At 44.9% G+C, this 25,660-nt stretch overlaps 1 protein-coding gene across 3 annotated transcripts; it reads left to right on the top strand.

The window, feature by feature from the left end:
• The first annotated feature begins 204 nt into the window (after window positions 1-204).
• Window positions 205-24,843, top strand: ep300a (E1A binding protein p300 a). Of its 3 annotated transcripts, none has more exons than XM_049562927.1 (31): window positions 205-743; window positions 2,661-3,331; window positions 5,013-5,192; window positions 5,557-5,887; window positions 6,688-6,807; window positions 7,191-7,424; window positions 7,808-7,913; window positions 8,065-8,190; window positions 8,793-8,910; window positions 9,207-9,348; window positions 10,047-10,121; window positions 10,327-10,412; window positions 10,651-10,803; window positions 11,371-11,871; window positions 12,184-12,589; window positions 12,755-12,873; window positions 13,202-13,265; window positions 13,547-13,722; window positions 14,578-14,666; window positions 15,851-15,931; window positions 16,207-16,263; window positions 16,381-16,458; window positions 16,576-16,643; window positions 16,862-17,012; window positions 17,318-17,464; window positions 17,600-17,713; window positions 17,839-18,004; window positions 18,177-18,344; window positions 18,480-18,641; window positions 18,879-19,160; window positions 19,307-24,843. In XM_049562927.1, exons 1-31 carry the CDS (start codon window positions 650-652, stop codon window positions 22,565-22,567), a joined length of 8,526 nt encoding a protein of 2,841 aa, XP_049418884.1. In that variant the 5' UTR covers window positions 205-649; the 3' UTR covers window positions 22,568-24,843. The 3 variants fall into 3 exon arrangements, with proteins under 3 accessions (XP_049418884.1, XP_049418883.1, XP_049418882.1); XM_049562926.1 differs by having other exon boundaries at window positions 206-743; window positions 6,688-6,801; window positions 11,365-11,871; XM_049562925.1 differs by having other exon boundaries at window positions 206-743; window positions 11,365-11,871.
• Window positions 24,844-25,660: the final 817 nt, after the last annotated feature.

Here is a 25,660-nt window from a genome sequence, read left to right as displayed (position 1 = left end):
CTTTGCAACTAAACCTCACAGAGGCAGAAACAAGATCAGGTTTCTTCATGGAAGAATTTCCTGATAAATAACTTTTTTTCTTTTACATGGACAGCCCAGCGGATGAGCGTACTTTATCCACCATTGCAGCTCCACATTTGTCAGCTTTATTTTTTTTATTTGCATCCCCTCATCCTTAGCCGCTGCCACCAGCAGCACCACCATCACTTCGCAGGCAAACAAGCCTTTTCTGCCCGACATTATCTCCATCCAGACTCCGCTGGAAAGGAGGTTGAAATGACGGATGCAACCATGGGGGAGAGACCCGGGGACAGTTTATTTACATTGGAAGAGGCTGTGTAAGTTTAGAGGGAAGCCGCTGCCTGTGTCTCCTCTTTACTTTCACCGACCCCCTCCTCCTCCGCTGGCAGAAATTTATAAAGAACAAAAAATCCGACGAGGGAGGGAGGGGGGTTGATATACGCCGAGGCTGAAATCGAGAGGCGAACCCAGGGAAAGAGGAGTAATTTGTACACGGGACTTTCCCCCTCTTAGTCCCCCAAAAGGAGGGGGAAAAGTCGCAATATTGGAAACGAGAAGGAATGAGCTTCTAAGGGCGTGAAAACGTCTGCAATTGTGGATACTTTATATATTTTTATTTCGAAAAAATATGGCCGAGAACGTTCTGGACTCTGGCCCGCCTTCAGCCAAGAGGCCTAAACTCTCCTCTCCGGCACTTTCCGCCTCCGCCAGCGATGGAAATGGCAAGTATTGCTTTATGATATCATTTATTACTGTGTTATTCGTTAAGTTTGTTATTTTTGGGCGGCTTGGGTTCACTTAAAAGGGGAAGAAGACGCGGGATTACTCTTCTGTTTTTGTCGTAGCTTGCTAATGTTAGCTTGCTAGTAGTGAGTGTGTGTCGGACGTGAGGAACAGCTCCCCCAGCTAGCTCGCATGCTAACAGCCATTTTAGCCGGAGGTAGCTCTGTTAGCCATTCGGCTAACGCTAGGCTAGCTAACCGAATGCGGGTCCTTTACTGACGGTCCCGTGTCTAATGGCTACTTCAGCCGGGCTGATAATAAGCCCCATGCCAAGCTAACTTATGATAAAGTTTTTTGTGTGTTACAGTTGTGCCCAATTGACAGTCAGCTACAGCTACCCCCCATTCTGTTATTTGAGTTTCAAGGCTTCAAGCGTCTAAAGCAATCTGTTGTGTTGCCCCATCATAACTCGGACCCTTTCCCAACTAATGTTAGCTACCGTTCATAGTGTTGGTGAAAGCAGAGGTTGCCGATGGTCAGGCTAGCCTTGTGGGATACACAGTTTTAGGCCCACGGTCCCGACTAATTGTTAAGCTCAAATTGGCATTGTTGCTGTGTTTTTTTGTGGATGTCGTGTGACAGCAGCTGGAGTAGTGGCCTGAGAGCCAAACTGTGGAGCATGGACAGCGCCATGTCCTGCCACTGCGATATCAACCAGCAAGTCAAGTTAGCAAGCAAAAAATTGCTCCAAGCAGGAAATAATAAGCCAAGTCTCGTCACTCGATCATTCATTTTACCACGAACAGCTGCATCTTGGACTGTCCACTCAGCTAATATTGACCGTGGCAGTCAGCATCTGTGCAAAGGGACTTTTATGGTTAAATCACCCAGACGGTGCACACATTCACGTTACCTTGCATGATATATTTTGAGGATCAGTGCAGTGCTATCAAGAAAGGGGTCTGTGCGTAAGGTGTGCAATTTTTTGCACTTAGATTTATTGTCCTCCGTTATTATTTGTGACACTGCCATGCAGAGTGTTTATAGTTGAGTTGAGAAGTAAAAGCACGTGACAAATTGAGCAGATTGATATGAGAAATTGGTATAAGTTCTTGCATACTGTTCCTCTGATTGTACCTTCAAAAAGCAGTTTGTAAATAGTGTTTATTGCTGATAACTAATTTCTTAATTCTCAGATGTAGATTATTAAAACTCAGGGCTGCAGATTGTTGTCATTGTAGATCAACCCATTGACATATTCACAATGAATTAAACAAAAGAATGGCAAATTACCACTGCAGGTGACACTTAGGACTTAATTAGATTCTGTATTTTGAAAAAATGGTCTTGATGTCCCTCATAAAAATAAATAAAGATAAATGACATGCATCATATTTGTTTGCCTAAGCTGTGTGCATTTTAACACAGTGAATACAGACTGACACTGAATGTGCGTTCTACCGATATGGCTCCATTTTGTGGCGTTACTTATATGAAATGGACCATTCGTCACCTTGTCTGTTCAAACCTGTCTTTGCAACATGTTGAATCATTTTACTGGTCAGGGATTCTCTGTGCAAGAAGGCCATGTGGGCGTGTGTGTTTGCATATGTGTTTGTGCACACATCTTCACACTCACAAATTCTCTGAATCTCACCTGGAATTTAGTGCTCAGTTGTGTTGTGCCTGATGGCATGTTGTTAATTTCTGATGGGAGAAAATTGTCTCTAAACAGCTTTTATCACTTTTAATGTCAAGCATGCAATTGCATTTTCACTCAGTCATGCTGAAAAATGAAGGATTATACCAGCTTAACATGGCTGTGGCCTGTATTGTCTTCCTCTCACCTTTCCCGTCTTTCTCTCCCATCTCATTGACTCCCCCCTCCTAAACTTTGCATTTCTTCTCCATTTTAGATTTCGGCTCACTGTTTGACTTGGAGCATGATCTCCCAGACGAGCTCATCAGCTCCAATGAACCAGGCCTGGTCAATGGCGGGGATCTCAGCCAGTTGCACACCACTCTGGGAGGAGGACCTGCAGGACTGGGTCCTGGAGGAGGCAGTGGAGGGGCAGGAGGACTGGGACTTGGACTTGGTCCTGGCGGGGGCCAGGATGCGGTGGCCAAGCACAAACAGCTTTCCGAGCTTTTGCGTTCAGGGGCACCCACCTCGGGCCAACAGGGGCACCAAGGAGCCATGGGCAGCCCAGGAGGCCCCACTGCCATGGGGCAACACTTGGCGAACATGAAGGCATCCCCTGGCCAGGGGCCTCTGCAGATGATGGGCCAGGGGCAGCAGCAGCACCTCTCCCCTCAGCAGCAGGCCAACATGATGCAGCAACAGAATGCTGCAGCTGGAATGATGGGTGGCATGAACAGGGCCATGATGGGAGCGCAGCAGAAAGGCAATAATGGACAGCAGCAGCCAGGCATGATTGGAAGCCAGGTGATGAATGGCTCCCCCAGGATGGGCTTTGGGAATCAGGGGATGGGTGGCAACAGCAACCTGTTGGCTGAGACCCTGCAGCAGCAAGGAGCTGGGGGCCAGGCTGGGATGAGGGGCCAGCAGCCTGGAGCAATGAACAAGGTAGGCACTCCTTCAATCATCGTGCTATTCCTATGGACATAGTTTAACATTGCATATGAACTGTTTCATTCTTTTTTATAATTCTGATATTTACGTTAAACAAGATGGTTGTAAATGCCATAACAGGTAAAAATAAGATCCTGTATGTACATACAGTCAGTGTTGTTCTCCTCAATAGTCGTGTAGAACTCGCATTATCTTTCAGTCACTGCTCAAAATTTTTTACGACTGCCCAGAACCTTACTTTTAAACAGAAACATGGACTAGTTTAAATATATAATTAGTAAAGGTGTCATTACTTATAATTTATCATTTAGTAAGTACAGTTGGTAACCGCTAATTTTGCACATAATTGTAGGTCAAGATCTTATGTTTATGTGCAAAACTTATTCACAAATTATATTTAGGCCTTAGCTTAACGTTTTCCTTTAATGTAAGCTACTTTTCTGCAGGCTCTAGTTTGGCTCTTTACCCAGACAGAGATGCTTATTTTTTTTATACAACCTCATTGTAGTGCTTTGGGTCCGTGACTATATCCATGTATTTCACAGCCATGAACAACACGTAGCACCCTCATGCTTGGCGTTAAAGTGGCAGAAAACTGCTCTGCCTCTGTGATTGACAGTCCCACAGGAGTGACAATAAAAATGTTGCAGTGGCAGGCTGCTGCCGCTACTGCTGCTGAATGAATGTGTTGGAGACACTGATGTTTGATTATGCCATAGAGATCTGAAGCTGTAAGAGGGGTTTCAGGTTAGGTATATGAAGCAGTTAAAGAAAAATGCAGTGGACCCGCTGAAGCTGATTGAAGGAATGAGGAGAAGAGGAAAGAGACGGGGATACTAATGAGGAATAGATCAGTGATTTTTGAAAGAAAAGTTCAAATAACCCCCTCACTGCACAGGAAGAAAAGAGGAACTACTCTTGTTGGATAGCTATTACACACTCTGCTGTTACTTCTGTTGGCACGAAGGTTTGGTTGCAAAGGTTTTAATTACTTTTTTTAATTATATAATTAGACATTACCTGATGCTGTAAACTGGTTAACTGATTTAGAAGTACATTGTCTTTTTTCCTTAGTGAGTAATTTAGTAGAAACTAAGTGCAAGTGGTAAAAAAAAATTCTTTTGGGAGATGAAAATTTTGGCTTTGAATGAATTTTTCACTCTTGGAAACCTTTGGCAATCGGACGACGAGAAGCCCCAGGGGGCAATGGCCAGTATTTCTGAAAGTCCAGTGTAGCAAGACTTCCTCTTCCATTTGGGGAAATCTTCATAAACAGATATCTGTATATCAATGCAGATTTAAAAAAAAACTAATATAAAGTTTAAGTGTCAGAGGATAGCTGACACTTGAAATTGCTTTCAACCAATATGTTTCGCCTCTGTACACATACTGTATACCTGAAGCTCAAACGTGATTAGTCAATTCTACTCAGATTACAAACAGAAACCAGAATCCCTCCGATACCAAACTCTTGTCCCACTGCCAACAGATTCTGCACACGATTGATTCTGCAATGTGATCACTGATAACATCCATGAGATGTGGTTTCAGACACATAGTTAATTGTTGTCTTAGTTTACCTGATTTTCTACATCACTCTCTTCTAATCTTCATATGTCTTCATCATTCCCACTGACTCCCCGTCTCTCCTCGTTTTCCTTTTTTTTATTCCTAGATGGGGATGATGGGGAACCCAGGGGGGCCTTTTGGAGGTCCATATGCAGGGCAGGGGAATCAAGGTCTGGGAGGCGCAGGGCTGGGCCCTCAGCTCCAGAACAAAGGTCCCATGGGCAACAGCCTGGCCCAGTTCAATGTGGACAAGAAGAACCAGCCCATGCAAGGAATGGCTGCCATGGTAGGGAACAAACACACTGAGAAAATGTTTGTGTACATGTGTTAGTTGCAAGTTTGAGTTGTTCTGCAATTCTTTTCATCAAGTTGGCAGATTTAAGTGATTTAAGTGATTCCCTTATCTCTTCCCTGCTACCTTTTCTCCTCATCGCACTGCTGTTTTACTGCTCTGTATTCCTGCTTTCTTTTCATTTACCTCACTCACCTCTTGTAAATTAAACACTGCCTCCTGTCCTCTTAATCTGCTCTACCTCTCCACTCCCTACTCCCTGTTACCTTTTAACTTATCCCTTCCTATTTCCTATTTAATTACTACTCTTGTCTCACCCACGTCATCGTTTCTCATTCCCTCTCACTTCACTTGCTAGGGCTCCCAGCAGTCACAAACAGGTGTGGGCGGCCCCTCTAGTGCACCTGTGGGAGGCGCCCCAGGAATGGTGCCCAACGCTCAGGCAAGTCTGGTGGGTCCCGGTGCCCAGGTTTCTGCAGCATCTGCCGCTGCTGGAGCGCCGCCCACAGCTGACCCTGAGAAGCGCAAGCTAATCCAGCAGCAACTGGTGCTCCTGCTTCATGCACACAAGTGCCAGCGGCGGGAGCAAGCCAACGGTGAGGTCCGGCAGTGCAACCTGCCCCACTGCCGCACAATGAAGAACGTCCTCAACCACATGACTCACTGCCAAGCTGGCAAGTCTTGTCAGGGTGAGTCGAAGGGATGCTGCATGCTCCTGCACTCAGTGGATAGCTATGATGCATCCCTGTGTTTGACAAGCAGGCTCTTGACAGACACATTTGTGTAATAAAGGATATCACAGAGTTGTGATCAATCTCAGTCATCCTATATTTATCCAGTTAACAAATATTGTTTGATAGTGTTTGTACATCATTGCTATAGAACTCCATTGTTGCCTAAAAAACTGATTTGAAGATATGGAAGCCAGTTGACATATTCCTTTGTTAGAATCGCCATGGCCAATGTAGTTTATTCTGAAACAACACTGATTATTGTGATTAACTTTCTATAGAGTTGCTCTATCTGGGGCAGATGTCACTGTGCATGCTCAGAGATGGGGTACAGTGTTGACACAGATTTGATTTCTGAGGTTGACAAGCTGAGAGAAATTAACTTCACTGGCTGTACCCCTCCTAATGAAGGAATATTTCACCCATTGCAACGGTATAGCTCTCAGGCAAATGATGCAGGAGGCATAAGCTGTATAAGGTTGTGGCTGCTCGGACCATACTTACTGTGAGTTTGTTTTCGGTAGTACTAAGAAGATAAAATAATGCCAGTATTAGGTTAACTTTGTTACGGTTTTCTGTGTCTTATTGACTCGGCAACTCTTTGTAGGCAACAGGCAGGCATCTCTAATTTAATTAATGATTTTTTTTTTCCCATGACCTCACTTTTTTTCATTCTCTTTCTCCTTCCTCCTCTCCCTCCCTCATACACCTCTGTATTCCCCAAATCTTCCTGCATCTCTGCCCATTTTCATCCTCAGTTGCCCACTGTGCATCATCGAGGCAGATCATCTCCCATTGGAAGAACTGCACGCGGCATGACTGTCCTGTGTGCCTGCCGCTGAAGAATGCAGGGGACAAGAGGAACCCGCAGTGTGAGTGTCTGTATCTGACCAAACAACGTTATACATTCCTTTTCTTCACGATACATTGTACACCTTAATGATAAAATCATACTATGCTATTGTTATGTCATCATCGTTTTTACTGACGTTATGATGTGTTATTGCAAGTATATTGATATAGAAAGATAATGCTAATATTGTTAAGCCTCAGTCTGTGCTGGATTTGAGCCTGAGACCTTGACAGTACAGTGAGCTAAACATTATCTGTGGTGTACTAAATGATAATAAGATTTGCGGCATGCTTTTTGGCTGTTTTGCCTAATTATTCAGCCACAGGGATTTCTCATGCTTTGTTTTTTATATTCTCTTGAGCAGATCAGATGTATTATTAACACTTTCCTCTCCTTATGTCCTCACAGCTCTACTCGGTGCAACAGCTGCAGGTCTGGGCAGCTCTCTTGGGGCAGTACCTGGTGGCCAACCAAGTGCTCCCAGCCTCAATCCGCCGAGTCAGATTGACCCCAGCTCCATAGAAAGAGCCTACGCAGCCCTGGGCCTCACCTACCAGGGCAACCAGATCCAAGCTCAGACTGGCCAGCCCAATATGTCCAACCAAGGCTTGCAGGCTGGCATGAGGCCTCTGAACCCAATGGGTGAGTTAGGCTGCATGTTTACCTGCTTCACTCTTGAGAAAGAAATGCTTAACCTTGTTTCTAATAGCACTGAGAGCTTAGAATTTTACCGGAGCCAGCATAAGAATTTTAAACATGTATAAAAAGAGAAATAAGTAGAGCGTTAGATGCTACAAGTGGCCTTCAGTATTGTCAGAAGGAACTCTGAAAAGTGCCTGCCTGAAGTATCTTTCAAAGGGCTCCAAGTAAAAAAAAAAAAAAAGTAGCCCTGTAGCACCTAAAGATTGTGCTTTTGATGCCATGTGGCGTGAAGACATTACATATATCCAAGGTATATGACTGTTTTTATTAGTAGGGGAACACAAGAAATTCAACTTATAAGGCCTTGTCCTTTCTGTGTGTAGGTGGGAATCCTATGGGAGTCAATGGAGGTGTGGGAGCTTCCCCTCAGAGTCAACAAGCCAGCCTGTTGCAGGATACCATGATGCACCTCAATGTGAACAGCCAAGGGTAAGAAGGAACACATACGTGCCATTTGGCAGATACCTTGATTAGAAGCATCCATCATGGCTACATCAGACCAGGGCAGACACATGTCTGTCTTGTTTTTTGTAAAGAAATTAATCATTAAAATTATGCCCTCTCTCTCTCTCTCTCCCAGTCTGATGAATGATGCTGGTGGGGTTGGCTCCATGCCCACAGCAGGCCCTCCCTCTGCCTCAGGCATGAGGAAAAGCTGGCATGAGGACATCACGCAGGACCTACGAAACCACTTGGTACACAAACTGTAAGTATTAAAGACGAACTACACACTACAATTTTGTTTGCACCGTACTTTTAATCATATTCTCGTTAGCGTATTATGTTATTACAAATTATCTTTCGAACAAAACGCACATTGTGTGTCTAAGAATCACTAGTATGAGTGTAGACAGTGGTAGACACTTGTATGTGTCTGCTTGGATTTGACAGTTTGGTTAAGCTGGTTGACCGAAACCCCAGTTTGTTTCTCTTACACATAGCTGCTAGTATTGTTAGCAAGCTTTCTCAAGCACTGGCGGAGAGACGATGTCATACATGAATGAGAAATGTACTTTTCTTCAGTGGCAGGCCATAACATTCACTACAGTAAACACCCGTGCTATGACTTTGCGCTGGCACTTTCCCAAAGACTCATGCACACTCACTAGGTAGTGCCCCTTGTAGTAGAGCTGCTAGCTGAGCTACAACACAGGTAACCACGCAGAAACACTCTCAAAGGGACTAAAAAAGACATATAGTGTTAAAGTAATACTTTGTCTGACGCAGAAGGTAACAATTTAATTTTTTATCTCCTTCTTCCTTTCCTCCTGTTTTGCTTACGTTGTCTGTTTGTTCTCCCACCCACAGTGTCCAGGCCATCTTTCCGACTCCAGATCCTGCTGCTCTCAAGGACCGGCGAATGGAGAACTTGGTGGCCTATGCTAGAAAGGTTGAGGGAGACATGTATGAGTCAGCAAACAGTAGAGTAAGTTTCTCTCTCCTTTAGCTCAGTGTGCTACTCAGAAACAAAAACATTGTTGGGCATAGGTGAAAACCTTGAGGGTATGAGCTGGACTGGTGAATTACTGTTGTTACTCGTTGAAGCCCTTCCTGTGTGTTATTCTGTTGATAACTTGGAAGTCCTACAAAAGTTTTTCCATTGAAGTTTTATTTCAACATTAGACAGTCATAAGTTTATTTTTTTCTATATCGCTCCTCCATGTTTGAGGCGTTTACCCCCCCAGCAGCATTTTCCTTACTTTGTCACCCTCTTTTTGACAGGCTGAGTACTATCATCTGCTAGCGGAGAAGATCTACAAAATCCAGAAGGAGCTGGAGGAGAAGAGGAGGACCCGTCTCCAGAAGCAGGGTCTGGGCCTCGGGCCTGCCGGCATGGGTCAGCCCCCAACTGGACTGCCTCCAAGTGAGTGGCCATGCAGCATAATGGAGATCTGGATGAGCTCATGTTACGCTGGGCTGCACGCATTCATGTGAATGATAATTTAATCCAGCAGAATGTGACATTCGGACATTTTAGCATCGCTTTGTATTGCTTACCTCATGGTTTAAGATTGAAGTAAGTAATGCTGTGTGACTGCAGGATTATTTGTATCACATTGTATTATCTTGATGTTCTGTTTTTGGATGGACTTGCCCATAGTTTGCTTATTGGACAGTTTTGATATCATCCAGCATGGTTGGAAAATGTTAGAGCTGAGAAGGGGATTAACTGGATCCCATTTTTTCCTCTGTTACTTTGGCCATGCATTACACCTTTTCCAGTGTTTTCTCACAGTTTGTCACGCTTGGGCCTCCAAGTAGAGTAGCTTGTATCTGTCTTTGTCTTGAATTGCTTCAGATTTTACACACATTATTAATCAGTTGCCCCACAGATCTTTTTAAAAAGCTTCAAACTGCATTACCAGGTGTCTTTGTGTAATTATTTCAAAGTGCCCCTTATATTTTCTGACTAAAAAAAAAAACAAAACAAAAAAACAGAAAAAAGGATTTAACATTTTGTTTGTGCAAACTTCCCACATGTGGAGGGCATTTCCATTTCTCCCTCTCTCCTGTGCACAGATGACAGCTTGATTTTTCATTCTCCTGTCTCTGTTTTTACAGACGGTCCCCTCCCTGACCCATCAATGGTGCGACCAGCTGGACCTAATCAGATGGTCAACAGGATGCAAGGCCCAGGTAAAGAACCAATAGGGCCACCAGGGCACACCGCATGACCCAAAGTCTGACACAAAGTCGTATTTTGACATGTCACTTTTACACAACATGGAAACAGCACTGCTGCACTGGCACGGGAACTATTTATGAACAAAATACAATATGTAATGTGGTTTCCATATGGAATATTATGTCGTGTGTCATAACAGTCTCTGTGTTTTGTCAGGTATGAATCAGTTCAATCAAATAGGCATGCAGTCTATGGGCCAGAGATCCACGCCTCCTCTCCCCATAGGAGCACCTGGCAACCAGGTCAGTACTGAACACTCCCCATGTATGACAGTTTTGTTTTTAATGTATCTCTAAACACAATTAAGAATTTACTTCCTTGTACCGTTTGACATAGTGGCTATAAGAGTGTGTAGTTTGAAAGTTTTTTTCAGCATAGAGAAAATTAATTGTTACAAACTAGCTTACAAAAATGTTACTTTGGCAGAAAAGGTTGTGTAGGCATTTTTAACCCCTGCCAATGCTCCTTGACACCTTTTAGATGGGGATGGTCGGACCCAGGATGGGGCAGCCTAATGTCAACCAGCTGCAGAACCAGTATCTGTCCCAGGGACAGTTTCCTGGCTCAGGACCTGGAGTTGGAGCAGCTCAGCCTGGGATGGCTCAACCTGGCGTACCGGCAGGCATGGCACAGGTAGGGTGGCCTAAGTTAATTTTCCTGTTAGTCAGAGTTTTATTAATAAGGGATGTGTGGCAAATTACACTCAAGTCTTTACCGAGGACTGAGGTTTATCCTGAAGCATAAACACTAGTTTTGTCTTAAGCATTTGGTATGATAGGAAAGATTGTGAGGATGCAACTACAGTGCAATCAGTAGATTTTATCTTTAGGTCTCATAAAGTGTCTGAGTGTACATCCTAAAGTTGGAGGGTGGTAGATGCTAGTGTAAAATGCAACACTTGACTCCTTAATAAGTCCTGTGCCATCAGAGACCAGGACCCCAGCTTAGGGACCGTTTAGGACAGGACCCTCTGGCTCAGGAATACATTCATAAATTAAGTGTTCTGAAAAAATCCTGTGTAAATGTAAATAAAAAGCACCTATAGTAAAAAAAATGCCTAAAATGAAACCACTGGTCTTAAAAATGATGTCATGCATTAAGTTCTTCTTGAACCACATATTTTATTGACCCTCTTCCTGTGCACCCTTCCTGTCTGTGACCCTTCTCTTCACTCTCATCCTCCTCTTTCCTAAGACACAGATGGGCACTCCTCCCTCGCTTCCAGTTGCTAGTCCTCTAGCACAGCCAGGTTCAGCCAGTGGTCCCAGTGGCGTCTCCACAGTGGGGCCCATGGGTCCTCAGAGCGTGGGTGGTGCAGGTCCCAACTCAGCCGTCGGAGCCCCCGCTTCCTCAATGACTCCATCTAACACAAACCAGCAACCCAACTCCATCCCCCATTTAGCAGCCATGCGTAGCTCACCTTCCCCTGCTCACAGCCGGTCCCCCGCTCACAGCCGATCTCCTACTCCTCACCAAACACCCCCGAGACTAGCCGGGTCCCAGACCCCACAGCCTCACACCCCTAACGCACCACAGCTGGGTCCACCTTCAGCCCCCCAGCAGAACCAGCTCGGTCAGGGCCCCGGCTCTAACAAGCCCATCCAGCAGCAGCATATGGGGCCGGCTGGTTCAACCACTCCATCTCATCCCGGATTGGCCTCCAGCTCGACGCCGCACGGTGCTCAGCTGCCACGCACTCCGGTCAGTGTGATTTAGCATATTACCTACTTATTTCATTGATATTGTATCAGTAACTCATGTCTCATTATGTAAAATTTATTTTAACCTGTTGCTTCCCCATGTATTGCCTGGTCTTTACCATGAGACCAAACATTTTATCCTTGCCTCAGTTATGATTAAACTGTGCATCCGTGGTGTCTTGATTTGTCCCATGCTTCACCTTTTTAGCTACTCAAAACCTTCCATCTCGTCAGAGTATCCTGTCTTGTTGGCCTTCATGCATCACTTTGTCATAATCACAATTTCCATGCTCGTTTCTATGTCTCTCTGTAGTTGTCCCAAAAGGGTTCATTCCCAGCGGACAGTCAGGCCCTGACTCCAGCCTCTGTCAGCAGTCTGGACACTTCCTCCCAGCAACCACAGTCGAACGCCTCAGCCACCAACCTCGACCCCAAGATGGAGGTCAAGCAGCAGGATGAGGAGGAGGAGAGCGACACCGGCAGCTGCTCCAAAGGAGGGAAGCTCAGCAACCTCAAAACAGAGGAAAAGCCTGTGAAATTAGAGCTGAAAAAGGAGGAGTGTACCGGAGAGGGAGGTAAAGGGGTTCCCATGGACACATCGGCAACAACGCCGACATCGGGTGTCAAGACAGAAGACAGGAAACCGGAGGTAAAGAAGGAGGTGAAAGAGGAAGAGGAGTCTTCAGAGGCAGCTACACCAGTTCCAGTGAAAAAGAAGAGTAAGTAGAACTTCTGATCTTACATGCACTTTCTAAATATCTCCTTATATGTAATAATCGATTCAAATTGGGTGTTTTCTTTTTTTGTGATGGAGTCCAAAGGGAGGGGAAATTTTCCGATTACTCTTTCATCCCATTCTCTTCTCTCATCTGTATTTCTTCCAGTCTTCAAGCCAGAGGAGCTTCGTCAGGCCCTGATGCCCACACTCGAGTCTCTCTACAGACAAGATCCAGAGTCTCTGCCCTTCAGAATGCCTGTAGACCCACAACTGCTGTGCATACCTGTATGTATCCCCGCTGATGTCGAGATGTATAAATTTCTCTCCCTTGTATCAACCGCCTTGTCCCTGTTGGTGTTCACCATGTCACTGAGTGTATTCTTCTTGCTTGCTTAGTTGAAACTGTCATGGTCTTTACTGTCTTTGGTGTAGTTCCCTTGCTTTAAGAATTTGATCAGAAATCCTACATCTCTTGACTGCTGTTGCTTGTGGTGTATTTACCAGGGTGTAGTTTCCATATGTTTTGCTTTATTTGTGTGTATGATTTACTCACAAAACTGGGCCAAACGTTTTAACTGCTCAATGTAAACACATGCCCTTTGTGTTCTTGCAGGACTACTTTGATATTGTGAAGAACCCAATGGATTTGTCTACTATCAAACGCAAACTGGATACAGGTTAGTACATGCTGCTTGTTATTACAAGATTTGGTCATTCCTGGGAAATGTAATAGACCACTATTAAAGATGAATGAACTTGTGTATAGATTTGATCGAGTTATGAGTTTGTGTTCTACTGCACTGCACCATTTGTCATGCTGTGTTACAAAGAATAGTGTTCTGTCTCTATTTTATTTGACATGGCTTTTTCTTACCCGTTTCATAGGGGATGCTCCAATGCGGCAGCTGCCTTTAGTTTGGAAAGTTTCCTCATTTCATGCTTTGTGTTTTGGTTGTAGGTCAGTACCAGGATCCCTGGCAGTATGTGGATGACATCTGGCTCATGTTCAACAACGCCTGGCTGTACAACCGCAAAACATCCAGGGTGTACAAGTACTGCTCCAAGCTGGCCGAGGTTTTCGAGCAGGAGATTGATCCCGTCATGCAGAGCCTTGGCTACTGCTGTGGGAGGAAGGTGAGACAGAGTGATGGATGGGATGAAATGGAAATGCATGTTGGTGAGGGGCGATAGTGTAAAAATTGAGGAGAAAATCTTGATGTTGAGATGCTCAAGGGTAAGAAGGAATGTTGGATGAAGTCAGTCAGTATTTTGTCTGTATAGCACCACTCTATTCACCACATTAAGTCTTTACTTGATAAAGTTAGAGGCTGAACGATGACACCAAAAAGGTTTTAATTTCCCCAGGTTTCAAATGTCCAGAGTTTTAAAAGTAGCTTCATTTGTTTTGGGCAACACGTAGCATGTCATTTATTTTAACTTCAGTGTATGACGTTGTGTACGTCGTGAGAATGTGACTGGATAAGATGGTGTGTATGAATGTTGTGTGTTTAAGATGTAGAAATTAACTCCCATCATTCACATCTGAAAATGGAAGTGGTGAAGTGGGTTCATAGCTAAATTTGGCCTTGGGCATGCCGACGCCATATCACGTTTCAGCTCTCATTAGACTCTGCTATTTTTGGTTTTGCAGACAAATAACAAAAGTGAATGGCCCTTATTATGAAAGGCTAGCTGAAGGGTTACCTCTGACAATGAGACAAAGCAGAGGAATTTTTTTAACATTTCTTTAGCTATAATAACTTTTTTATAACAAAACTAAGCTGGTGATTCATAAACTACATGTCATGTTTGACTAGGTTTGTTGTATCACATGCAGTAGTAGTTAAGGTGAACTACCACTGGAAGCCTAGAGAGATCTTATTCATATTGTGTATGTTTGATTAGCTGAGGGGCTGTGACTTAAGTTACTGTTGTTGATGGTCAAGAAATTAATGTTGTTTTTTTCTTGTTTTTGTTTCTGCCCATCAGCTGGAGTTCTCTCCTCAGACACTGTGCTGCTACGGAAAGCAGCTGTGCACTATTCCCAGAGATGCTGCTTACTTCAGCTACCAGAACAGGTATGGAGGGAGTGAAACGCCCATGTATTAAAGGGTGGAGAGGCAACTAGATGGATGGATGGGTCAGTAAAAGAGGAAGGCATTATAGAAGAGATAAATTGGATGAAGAGACTATCTATAGTGTGCATCTGATTAATTATGTTTCCTCAAATGCTTCCCTTCACCTCATGTTCCCCGTTTTTATACCTCCGTGTGGTGCCTAATGCACTGGCATTTTAACAGTCGGTCCTTTCTTCTCACATTCTTTAAGTTGTTCTTGGTGTCTTTAAACTTACCTATAAATAACACCTCAACACAGAATGTTTGAAAAGGTATTTGTCAGTGTTTAAAGAAAAGGCTGCACAGACAAAGCAAAGAAAATATCATGTTTCTGAAGTCCTGTTTGTGCTTTTGCATGAAATTATCTTTTAAAAGTTCTCACAGCACCCTGAACTGGCATTTTCTTTTTGGAGGAAGCAGCAATAATGCAAGTTTTCTTACTGCTCTTTCAACATGGGGTTTGGTTCCTTGCAGACTCCACTCACCATCTTTTTGATTCTTCCTGTCAGTTTTTTCTTTTTACACACCCATGAAAACCTTACTAGAATGTGAAAGGACCGACTTTAAAATGAACTGCTTGAATGGATGAACAGCTGAGCAGCTGTCTGTGCTTACTTCATATTTGTTCAGTGTCTGTATTACGTCCTGTGCTGCCACTTCCTGCTCCAGTTCCCTTTTCACGTTTAGCTCCCGTTGATTCTGCTCCTGCTCTGTTAGCTGTGATGGTGCTTGTTGTTGTTGCTCATCCTCTCATGTCCAAATTGCTAATCTGTGCTTTGCCTCGGCTCTCTGCTGTGTGTTGTCTTGGATGTTCGTCTCGTCTTGTCCCTGGTCCATTTGACCTGTCTGTCCTCCCTTCTGATGGCTGTGACATCAACATTGGCTTGCTTTTGCCTTGAACAACCATGCACTTCCAAACCCCCCCCTCCCATCTCCTTCACCCTCACCCCTCAAAATCATGACTGGCTGTTGCGATGACGACTTCCTGCTGTCCTGCGCTCCCACTTCCTGCTTGCCCTGCTTGTGGCACCCTGCCTTGCCCATGTCCTGTACCAATTGGTGACTGCCCTCCCGTGCGCTGTCTGTGATTGACTGTGCTGCGGGGAATGGTGTAGTTCACCAAAATTTGGGCTTATTGCTGACAGGTACCACTTCTGCGAGAAGTGCTTCAACGAGATCCAGGGAGAGACGGTTTCCCTGGGCGATGACCCCACCCAGCCACAGACGTGAGTATGAACCTGAAAATGAGCATAATATGTTCCCTTCAAATGTTCTATTTGAAAAATGATCGTCCTGACATTTTAAAACCTAGTACTGCCTTTTCATGAACTATCTCTGGTCATCTTCCAGCCACATTCCTGATAATATTAGCTACGTGATTTGTTTTTAAAATCTTATTTTACAGCAGCCTGTACTCAACAGTTCTGTTGTTGTTGCTGTATATTGACAATTGCCTCTTGTTGTTCTACATATCGTCATACTCTCTCTTAATTGATTTCAGATCGATTAACAAGGAGCAGTTTGAAAAGAAGAAGAACGACACACTGGACCCTGAGCTGTAAGTTAACTGCTCGTCAAAAGTCAAATATTAGCATCTGGGAAATAAGATTAAACCAAATTTGTTTTAAGGACTTCAGTATGTAATTTGCCTCCTCATCTCTGTCCCTCTTTCCAGGCTTGTTGAATGTATGGACTGTGGGCGCAGGATGCATCAGATTTGTGTCTTGCACCATGAAACAATCTGGCCCTCAGGGTGAGCAGCAATTTCTCATTTCAGTTGTTCCCAGAGTTTCTGAGGAATGTCTAAGGTAGTTTGCTAAATATTGTTTTGATGTTATCCAACTGATTCAATGGACTTTTTTTCCCACAGTTTTGTATGTGACGGCTGCTTAAAGAAGACAAACAAAACCAGGAAAGAGAACAAATACTCTGCCAAACGTAAGTGGCCACGCTTGTTGTGGTTTTATCCTGATGTTTTGTTTTCTATTCATATGAGACTGCTGTCACATATTAATCCCGTATGGTCACCATTTACTAACTCAATGAACACACATATACATATTTGGATTATTTCTTGTAGCTTATTTTTTCTCTCTGCTGTTTTTACCAGCCGTCAAGTTAACTAAACTAAAACAAAAAAATCTTTGCCCATACAGGGTTGCCTCAGACGAAATTGGGCAGTTACCTAGAGGTGAGGGTGAATGACTTCCTCAAGCGTCAGATCCACCCTGAGGCTGGAGAAGTCTTTATTCGCGTTGTCCACGTCTCCGACAAAGTGGTGGAAGTCAAACCAGGCATGAAGTCCAGGTACAAAAACAAGACACATTGCTGAACTTCAGAGTGAACAAACTAATTTTTCTCTTCCCATCAAGATTTGGAGATGCCAGTCTTATTTGCTCACAGCCACATTTGTGTGTGAAATACATTAACAGATTTTGCTGTATTTTTTGTTTATTTTCTTTACATAATTTTCAAGAATTTAGTGCAAATATAGAAGAAATGTATCTGTACTCAGAAGCTAACAAAATGATCGGGTTTATTAGTGAAGATTTTTCTATTTTACAGTCAGTAAGTTTAGATTTGTGTTTTTTCTTTCTCCTTTTTGTCTACAGATTTGTGGACAGCGGAGAGATGTCAGAGTCTTTCCCATACAGGACAAAAGCCCTTTTTGCATTTGAGGACATTGATGGAGCAGACGTCTGCTTCTTTGGTATGCATGTTCAAGAGTACGGATCTGACTGCCCTCAGCCCAACCAGAGGTAAGGTCAATATCACCATGTTAGAGACATTGTTTTTCTTTCTCATGAAAAGGGAATCATTTTTTTTAAAGATCAATTTCAGATTGTATTTCCGCTGTTGTGATACATTAACATGTCCTTTTTCCACCCACTCAGGCGAGTATACATCTCCTACCTGGACAGTGTACACTTCTTCCGGCCTCGCTGTCTAAGAACTGCCGTCTACCATGAAATCCTCATTGGCTACTTGGAATATGTCAGGAAGCTGGGGTAAGTTCTGCTGCTCAAAGAAAACATTTATTTTGGTATCTGAACGCTTGTCCTGTCACAAAACTTACTTAAGTCTTTAAATGAATTTTGCTTATTATGTACGTTCTCTCGTGTGTCCTCCTCAGTTACACCACTGGGCACATCTGGGCCTGTCCACCAAGTGAAGGGGACGACTACATCTTCCACTGTCACCCTGCAGATCAGAAGATCCCAAAGCCCAAACGCCTCCAGGAGTGGTACAAGAAGATGTTAGACAAAGCTGTGGCAGAGAGGATAGTGCACGATTACAAGGTTAGAGGCAGTATTCATCTTTATTCTTGTACGTGTTGGAGGAATGGTCATTTTGAGATTCAGTGTTTGAGACCTTTTCTTTTACGAGCATGTCATGGTATAGCTGACAGTATTGACTGAATGGATCCCATCCATACAAAAGATTAACTTATTTTCCAATGTGGCCCAACAGGATATCTTCAAGCAGGCGACAGAGGATCGTTTGACCAGTGCGAAGGAGTTGCCTTACTTTGAGGGTGACTTTTGGCCCAATGTGCTGGAGGAGAGTATCAAAGAGCTGGAGCAGGAGGAAGAGGAGAGGAAAAGGGAGGAGAACAGCACTTCCAATGAGAGCGTTGATGTAAGAATGCTGTGATGAGTCTATACATATTAAGACTATATATGTCGCTGTGCAGGAGAGGGGTGAAAAAAATGGCATTATGAAGAAAGGTTTCTCGTCAGGTGATTGCTTATATTTTGCTTCTTTCTTGTGCAGGACACGAAAGGTGACAGTAAAAATGCAAAGAAGAAGAACAACAAGAAGACGAGCAAGAATAAGAGCAGCCTGAGCAGAGCCAATAAGAAGAAGCCAGGGATGCCCAATGTCTCCAACGACCTTTCACAGAAACTCTATGCCACTATGGAAAAACACAAAGAGGTATGGGGGGGAAAAAAAAAAAAAAAAAAAAAAATATATATATATATATATATATATATATACACACACACACATATGTATCATTCTTATGTGCCAGCGTCTTATCACTCTCAAGCAACTTACTGAAGGAGTGGAGTGAGAGGACTGGAAATATTGACTTCATTTTTCAGATTTTACTCTGAGTTCGAAAAGCTGAATATGTTTTAATCTGTTTGCCCCTCTTTTTTCCTGTCTTAGGTGTTCTTTGTGATCCGGCTGATTGCAGCACCAATGGCAAATGCCCTGCCCCCTATATCAGACCCGGATCCCCTGATGGCATGCGACCTCATGGATGGTCGTGATGCCTTTCTGACATTGGCACGAGACAAACACCTGGAGTTCAGCTCGCTGAGGAGGTCCATGTGGAGCTCTATGTGCATGTTGGTGGAGTTGCATAACCAAAGCCAAGACCGCTTCGTCTACACTTGTAATGAGTGCAAGCACCACGTGGAGACTCGTTTCCACTGTACCGTCTGTGAGGTGAGTTGGGGAAGAGTTGTTTGGCTGGGTCTGCTTTATGGTAACAATTGATAATAAAAGATGATATTTGAGTTACTGGATTTATTATGTTAATATAGAACCTGCTGCATGTCACCACTAAACCTGTCACTTATCCATCCCTACAGGATTACGACCTGTGCATCACATGTTACAACACTAAGGGCCACGTCCACAAGATGGAGAAGTTAGGCCTTGGTTTGGATGATGAGAGCAGCAACCAGGCAGCCGCAACCACTCAGAGCCCTGGAGACTCTCGTCGCCTCAGCATCCAGCGCTGCATCCAGTCCCTCGTCCATGCCTGCCAGTGTCGAAATGCAAACTGCTCTCTGCCGTCCTGCCAGAAGATGAAACGCGTTGTTCAGCACACAAAAAGCTGCAAGAGAAAAACCAACGGTGGCTGCCCCATCTGCAAGCAGCTTATCGCATTGTGTTGCTACCATGCTAAGCACTGTCAGGAGAACAAGTGCCCAGTTCCGTTCTGCCTAAACATCAAGCACAAGCTCCGCCAGCAGCAGCTGCAGCACAGACTCCAGCAAGCTCAGATGCTAAGAAGGAGGATGGCCAGCATGCAGAGAGTGGGCCAGCCTGCTCCTGGAGGAGCTCCTGGGGGCAATGGCCTGCCTTCTCCAGGAGCCAACAATGGAGCAACTGGTCCTGGTACTCCTACATCTGTAGGCACACAGCCTCCCACCCCACAGACACCCACTCAGGCGAACATGCCTGCACTTCCTCAGCAACAGGGAGTCGGGATGGGTGGAATGGGGGGAATGGGAACCCCAGGCCCACAGCAGCAGGTTCAGCAGCAGGGTGGTGCCATCCCCCCTCAACACCATCTTCATCAGTTTCAGCCAGTGGCTGGAGGAGGTGGAGGGGGGATGATGAACTCTCCTCAGCAGCAGATGGTGCCTCAGCTCCAGCAGCAGCCTCCTAATGTCCAGCAGCAGCAGCACCCTGGTGGTTTGCCTCCATACAACCCCAGACCACCTGGGGCTTCTCCTATCCACCAGTCCCTGGGCAAACCTGGACTGGGTCCAGCCACACCACCCCAGCAGCAGCAACAACCCAGCCAGGGCCAGGGGTCCATGCAAGGCCAGCAGCAAGGGCCCCCTCTGGCTGCTGTAGAGACAGCCCTAAAAATCCAGCGTCTAGCAGAGACCCAAAGACAGATGGCTCAGGCCCAGGCTCAAGCCCAGATACGTGGCTTGGGACAGGGGGGCATGATACCCTCACATCCTCACCACCAGAACCCCCAGGCCCAGATGGGCATGCCCCACATTGGGGCCCAGGGCATGCCCCCTCAGGCTCAGGGAGTTGTTGGCAGGACTATGTTAGACCCACAGCAGCAGGGAATGCTGGCGGGGATGCAGCAAGGTGGTCCTCAGTCACAGCTGCCACCACAAGTGCAGCAGCAGCTCCAGCAAGTCCAGCAGGCAGGTGGTGGACAACTTCAGCCAGCAAACCAGCAGTGGGGTGCTGGTGGACCAGCCATGAACTCACAACAAAGGCCAGGCATGATGGGCCACATGGCACCACAGCAGCAGCCAGCAGTCGCTCAGCAACAGCAGCAGCCAATGAATCCGCAACAGCCGCAACCAGGAAACCGCGGGCTGATGCAGGTAATGGGTGTATCAGGCGGGGCAGCAGGGGCACCCAATCCAATAGCAGCTGCAGCTGCATCAGGAAACCTTCCACAGGCAGCACTACAAGACCTCCTGAGAACACTGCGGTCTCCAAGCTCACCCCTCCAACAGCAGCAAGTCCTCAACATCCTGCGCTCCAACCCCACCCTTATGGCTGCTTTTATCAGGCAGAGAGCAGCCAGGTATCAGGGTGGTCAGGGTGGCCCTGGAGGACCAGGAGGGCCTCCACAAGCGGGCCCTGGAGGTGTGAGGTTCCAAGGGGCTGCTGGAGTGCTTTCTGGTGTAGGAGGGCCCGGGCCTAACCAGCTTGCTAACATGGATGGACAACAGCAGGTTAATGTGAACCAGCCAGGCCAGCCAGGGATGAACATGACTCAGGGTGGAGCAGGGGGAGGGAACATGCCCACCATGGCTCAGATTCAGCAGTTACAACAGCAACAACAACAACAACAACAGCAGCAGCAGCGACCAATGTTGCCTGGGAATCTACAGCAAATGGCTGCATTACAGCAGCAGCAGCAGCAACAACAACAACAACAACAGCAGCAGCAGGGAGCAATGCAAGCAGGGCAACAAGGCAACATTACCAACATGAACCCGCAGTTCAGAGAGCTGTTGTTGAGAAGACACCTGCAGCAGCAGCAACAACAACAACAACAGCAGCAGCAGCAACAGCAGCAGCAGCAGCAACAACAACAAATGGGAAACCATGGGCAGTTCCAGCAGGCTCAAGGACTCCAGCAGCAGCAGCCAGGCCAGCAAGGTTTTATGCAGCCTGGCCAGGGAGGGCAAGGGATACCCCCTTCTCAACCTCAGTCTGGAGGTGGAGGCGGTCCCCAGCAGCAGCAGGGAGGACCACAGGGTGGGCCAGGACAGCTAGGTCAGCAGCAAAACTACCCCAACTCCATGTCACAAGTAGCTGCAGCGATCCAGCAAAGGCTCCAGCATCAGATGCAGATGCAGCAACAACAGCAACAGCAGCAGCAGCAGCAGAATTCAATGGGTGGGCTTCAAGGACAAGACGGAGGGCCCGGTGGAGGTACTGGAGGACCAGGAGGACCCCCGCTCCAACCTGGACAAGGCGGACCAGGGCAGGGGCAGCAGCAGCAAGGTGGAGGAGGTAGCGGGCCTCCACTGCAGCAGACGTCCCAAGGTATGCTTCATCCGAACATCCACCAGAGGCTCCTGCAGCAGCAGCATCTTGGTGGGGGCTCTCCAGCCCAGCACAGCAGTCCCATGAGTCCCCAACAGCAGCTGGCGCAGTCCCCCCACCCCCACCTCCAAGGACAGGGAGGACTTGGTCCTGCCGGGTCGCTCAGCAGTCAGGTCAGGTCTCCTCAGCCCTCGCCAAGGCCGCAGTCACAACCTCCCCACTCCAGCCCGTCCCCACGCATGCAGCCCTCCTCCCAGCCTCAGCCTCAGCCCTCACCTCACCGCATCTCCCCGCAGACCCAGACCGGCTCACCCCACCCAGGTCATCTAGGGCAACATCACCCCAGTATGGCGCCGCCCCAACCTCCACAACCCCAGCAGCAAGCGTTATCTCAGCAGCAGCCGGGTAACTCTGTAGACCCTGGGCAGTTCAGCTCAGACCAGAACTCCATCATGTCCCAGCTGAGCGGGATGACAGGGATGCACGGCGTACAGGGGGGACAGTCGGACATGTTGGGCGGGAATAATAACAGCAGCGACAACAACCAGGAGCTGGGGACGAACATTAACCACAGCAGTTTAGACCTTATGTAGCCTTGACTCCATACTGTCTCTCTGTCTTGATGCTCTGATCAGTCGCCCCAAATGACAAACTGCCATGAAAGGAGAGCGAGGCGGGGACTACTGCTTTGGGGTTTTAGAAGTTTTTATTTTTTATTTAAATATTTTTGTGATGTATAAATAAGAACTGAAGCTTCCTTCCTATGGGAGATGCAACATAAATCTTAGAAGTCAATAAATGAATAAATTAAAACAATGGTAAGTTATTGCTGTTAATATATATCTATATATTTTTGCCAATTGTGTACAAAAAGGTGGAAGGGCAGTGTTTCAGGTTGAAGATATTTCTTCCTTAGTCTATGACACAATATTTTTGGGGACTGAGAATTTTGCCTTTTTATGAATATTTTTAAGATTTTAAATGTGGCTAAAAATTAAAAGTGAGTTGACACGATGTACCTTTTTTTTTTTTTATTGTTTTTGTTTTCCTCCTCAAATACCCAGTCATAATTGTATCTATTTTGCAGAGAGTTAAGTATATTTTATTTCTGAATTTATTATTATTTTTTTCTCCCTCAATGGATTGTAATACAAGCATCAACATATCTTCTGTTACAGGAATCTTTTTCTGGACAGTTTTCACAGCAATGTACATTTTACAGCGACTGCAACAATTCACATATATAGAATTTATTTTATACGATGAGGTGGGTGGGAGGGTGCGTTCAATGCAGTTTGAGTTTGACAGGTTTCCTAGTTGTTTTTGTTTGTTTTTGACAGGGTTTATAGGTTGGAATTAAAACCTCAACAGTGTTTCGGGGAGCGGGTGACACTGACCGTGGGTTTGGTCATATTTGTATGTTGCCAGATCCGCAGAACAAATCGTTGGGCCACCTCTCCATCCTCCATCTTCAGTTCTCCTGTGAATGTGCACACCTTTCTTACCCTCACCCCCACCCTCCCCTTGCAGGAAACGGAGGGATGAACTGTTGATGTCCGATCGTCTAGCTTCTGTTTCAAGCTGGCCGATGTTAAAAGGTTGTGCGTGTACATATATTACAACCTTGTTGTGAACTGTGATGCTGAGAAGAGGTCGATAACGTTTTTTGGGCTGCAGAGGTTTACGAAAATCCTGCCTGTATCTTTAGCCCCCTCAACGGTTTCCCTTTTGTTCCTCATCCTCATGACTGCCCCTCAGCCACAAGATTTAATTCAATGTTAGTACTGTACAAAGTAAGAAATGGTGGACTTAGATACTTTTTTTGTAATGAAAGTGAAAGGTGTAAAAAAACCCACAACTGTATATACTTTAAAACCTTAATATGAGCAGAGGAATTGTTTTCTGCTGCTTGTTTCCCCTCTTGTTTGATTGGATATTTGCTGTATCTGTTTAAAAAAGTACTCCTGAGCTACTGTACAGTATTGAGATTCTTTTCTAAAAGGTACAGTATGGGGTGTAGTAGGTCACAAGCACCAATGCGCCTTTTTCTGTGTATTTTTGACAAGGATTTAGGGAGGGAGGGATTATCGCAACAAGTCACACCTGAACAATCTCAACCGTTAGAACCTGCACGAAGTAGAGCCGAGACGGGGTTGATTAGAGGTGTGATCCGAAAGAGTTTAAATTTGGTCATTTAGCTTTTTATGGAGAGGACTGAAGACACAATATTCACATGCTCACTATTTTTCTCAAAAGGTTGGGCTTGCTGGGTATGGGGAGGGGACACATCAGAACCAGGTGGCAATATATCTTGAGACTTATTTTATAAGAAAAAAAACAAGGAAAAACTGTCTTTTATATATAGATATATTATTTAATTTTATTTTTTGGAAATAAAACTTGAAGCTACAGGAATTATTAGATAAAAACATGTTTTGTTTTGTATTAAAGATGTTATGGTGATGCAAAAAGACACTGCAGACAGTCATTCAGTTTGCTCTGGGGAGGCCGTGGAGTATATTATACCATCCTTTTTAAGAAATGTTTCATGTACATGAATATAGTTGTAAACATACTGAATCACTGTACAAACTGATGGCAACTGAACAAATAGTTTTGTTTTAATCATTTCTTCTCCTAAAAAGAGACTGGAAATAAGACTATTTAAATATTTGTTTAGTATTCAAATGGAATCTTTGACCACTTTTTCGTTCCTCTTGTTAACAATTTTGGTGCTTGCTGAGAGAAAGCAAAAATAACTGTTGCTCCATTTTCATTAGTTTTTTTTTTTTAAGTTATTTTGGTGGTCTGATTGTTTTTTGCCAATAAATTAATTGTACAATAAAGTATGTTTGTACCATTGGAAAAATACTCAGCTGTTGCCTCTTTTGTCACATGAATATAAAATATTTCACACATATTTGAGCATCATTTGATGGAAATCCATAGTATTTGTAGATTCAGGAAAAGTCTCAAAATGTTAAACTTTCTAATGATGAAATCAATAAATTAGACCCAGCACAATAACTCTGCCAGGCTGATATATCAGCTGATAGTGGCTTGTTGCAGAGTTATCAGTTGTCAGCCAACAAACACCGAAACTGCAGTACAGTCACATGAAACTGAGGTCATTTACAAACTAGGGGAGTACATCACAACTTTTACCACAACAGGATATATTGGTTTCTTTGGACAACGATACAATACCTGCTGATTTCACAAAGTGTGCCACGATACAAAATCAATTTGATTCAACTCAGGCCCGTGATCAATATGAGACTATATCAATAAATATCCCCATTGTCTGATTCTTGGCTGCTTAGCACTGTCTGCCTGGCACTAGGGCGCTAACACAATTCGAGCATTTAGGGAGGAGGTGTGACGGAAATACTGAGAGATGTGTCATAGCGGTTTCAAAATAAAAAGGCGTATCTTTAACATGACTATATGTATCGATGTTTTCATGTTGCATCGGTAATATTGGATTTTTGATCGCTTAATTGATAAATTGATCTAGACGGATGTCACGTCGCACCCTTATTAAAAAAATATTAGTGTCTCCCTTGTAGTTTGTCCACCAGAGAGCACTGACAAGTTTTCTCTAAACGTTCCACTCAGCATGTACCTTGGTCACAATAAAAAAAAGTATTACTATCAAAACTGTTTATCTTTTTTTTAAGACACTA

Source organism: Epinephelus fuscoguttatus, linkage group LG20, assembly GCF_011397635.1.
Source record: "Epinephelus fuscoguttatus linkage group LG20, E.fuscoguttatus.final_Chr_v1".
In the NCBI taxonomy this organism is placed as follows: domain Eukaryota; kingdom Metazoa; phylum Chordata; class Actinopteri; order Perciformes; family Serranidae; genus Epinephelus; species Epinephelus fuscoguttatus.
This window is presented reverse-complemented; position numbering and strand designations above follow the sequence as displayed.

Bases quoted from the DNA above. Each gene is read 5' to 3' on its own strand.
- ep300a (XM_049562925.1), top strand. From the start codon at position 650: ATGGCCGAGAACGTTCTGGACTCTGGCCCGCCTTCAGCCAAGAGGCCT. The intron at 5,193-5,556 runs GTAGGGAACAAA...TTCACTTGCTAG, and splicing joins TGCAAGGAATGGCTGCCATG to GGCTCCCAGCAGTCACAAAC. The intron at 17,714-17,838 runs GTAAGTTCTGCT...TGTCCTCCTCAG, and splicing joins GAATATGTCAGGAAGCTGGG to TTACACCACTGGGCACATCT.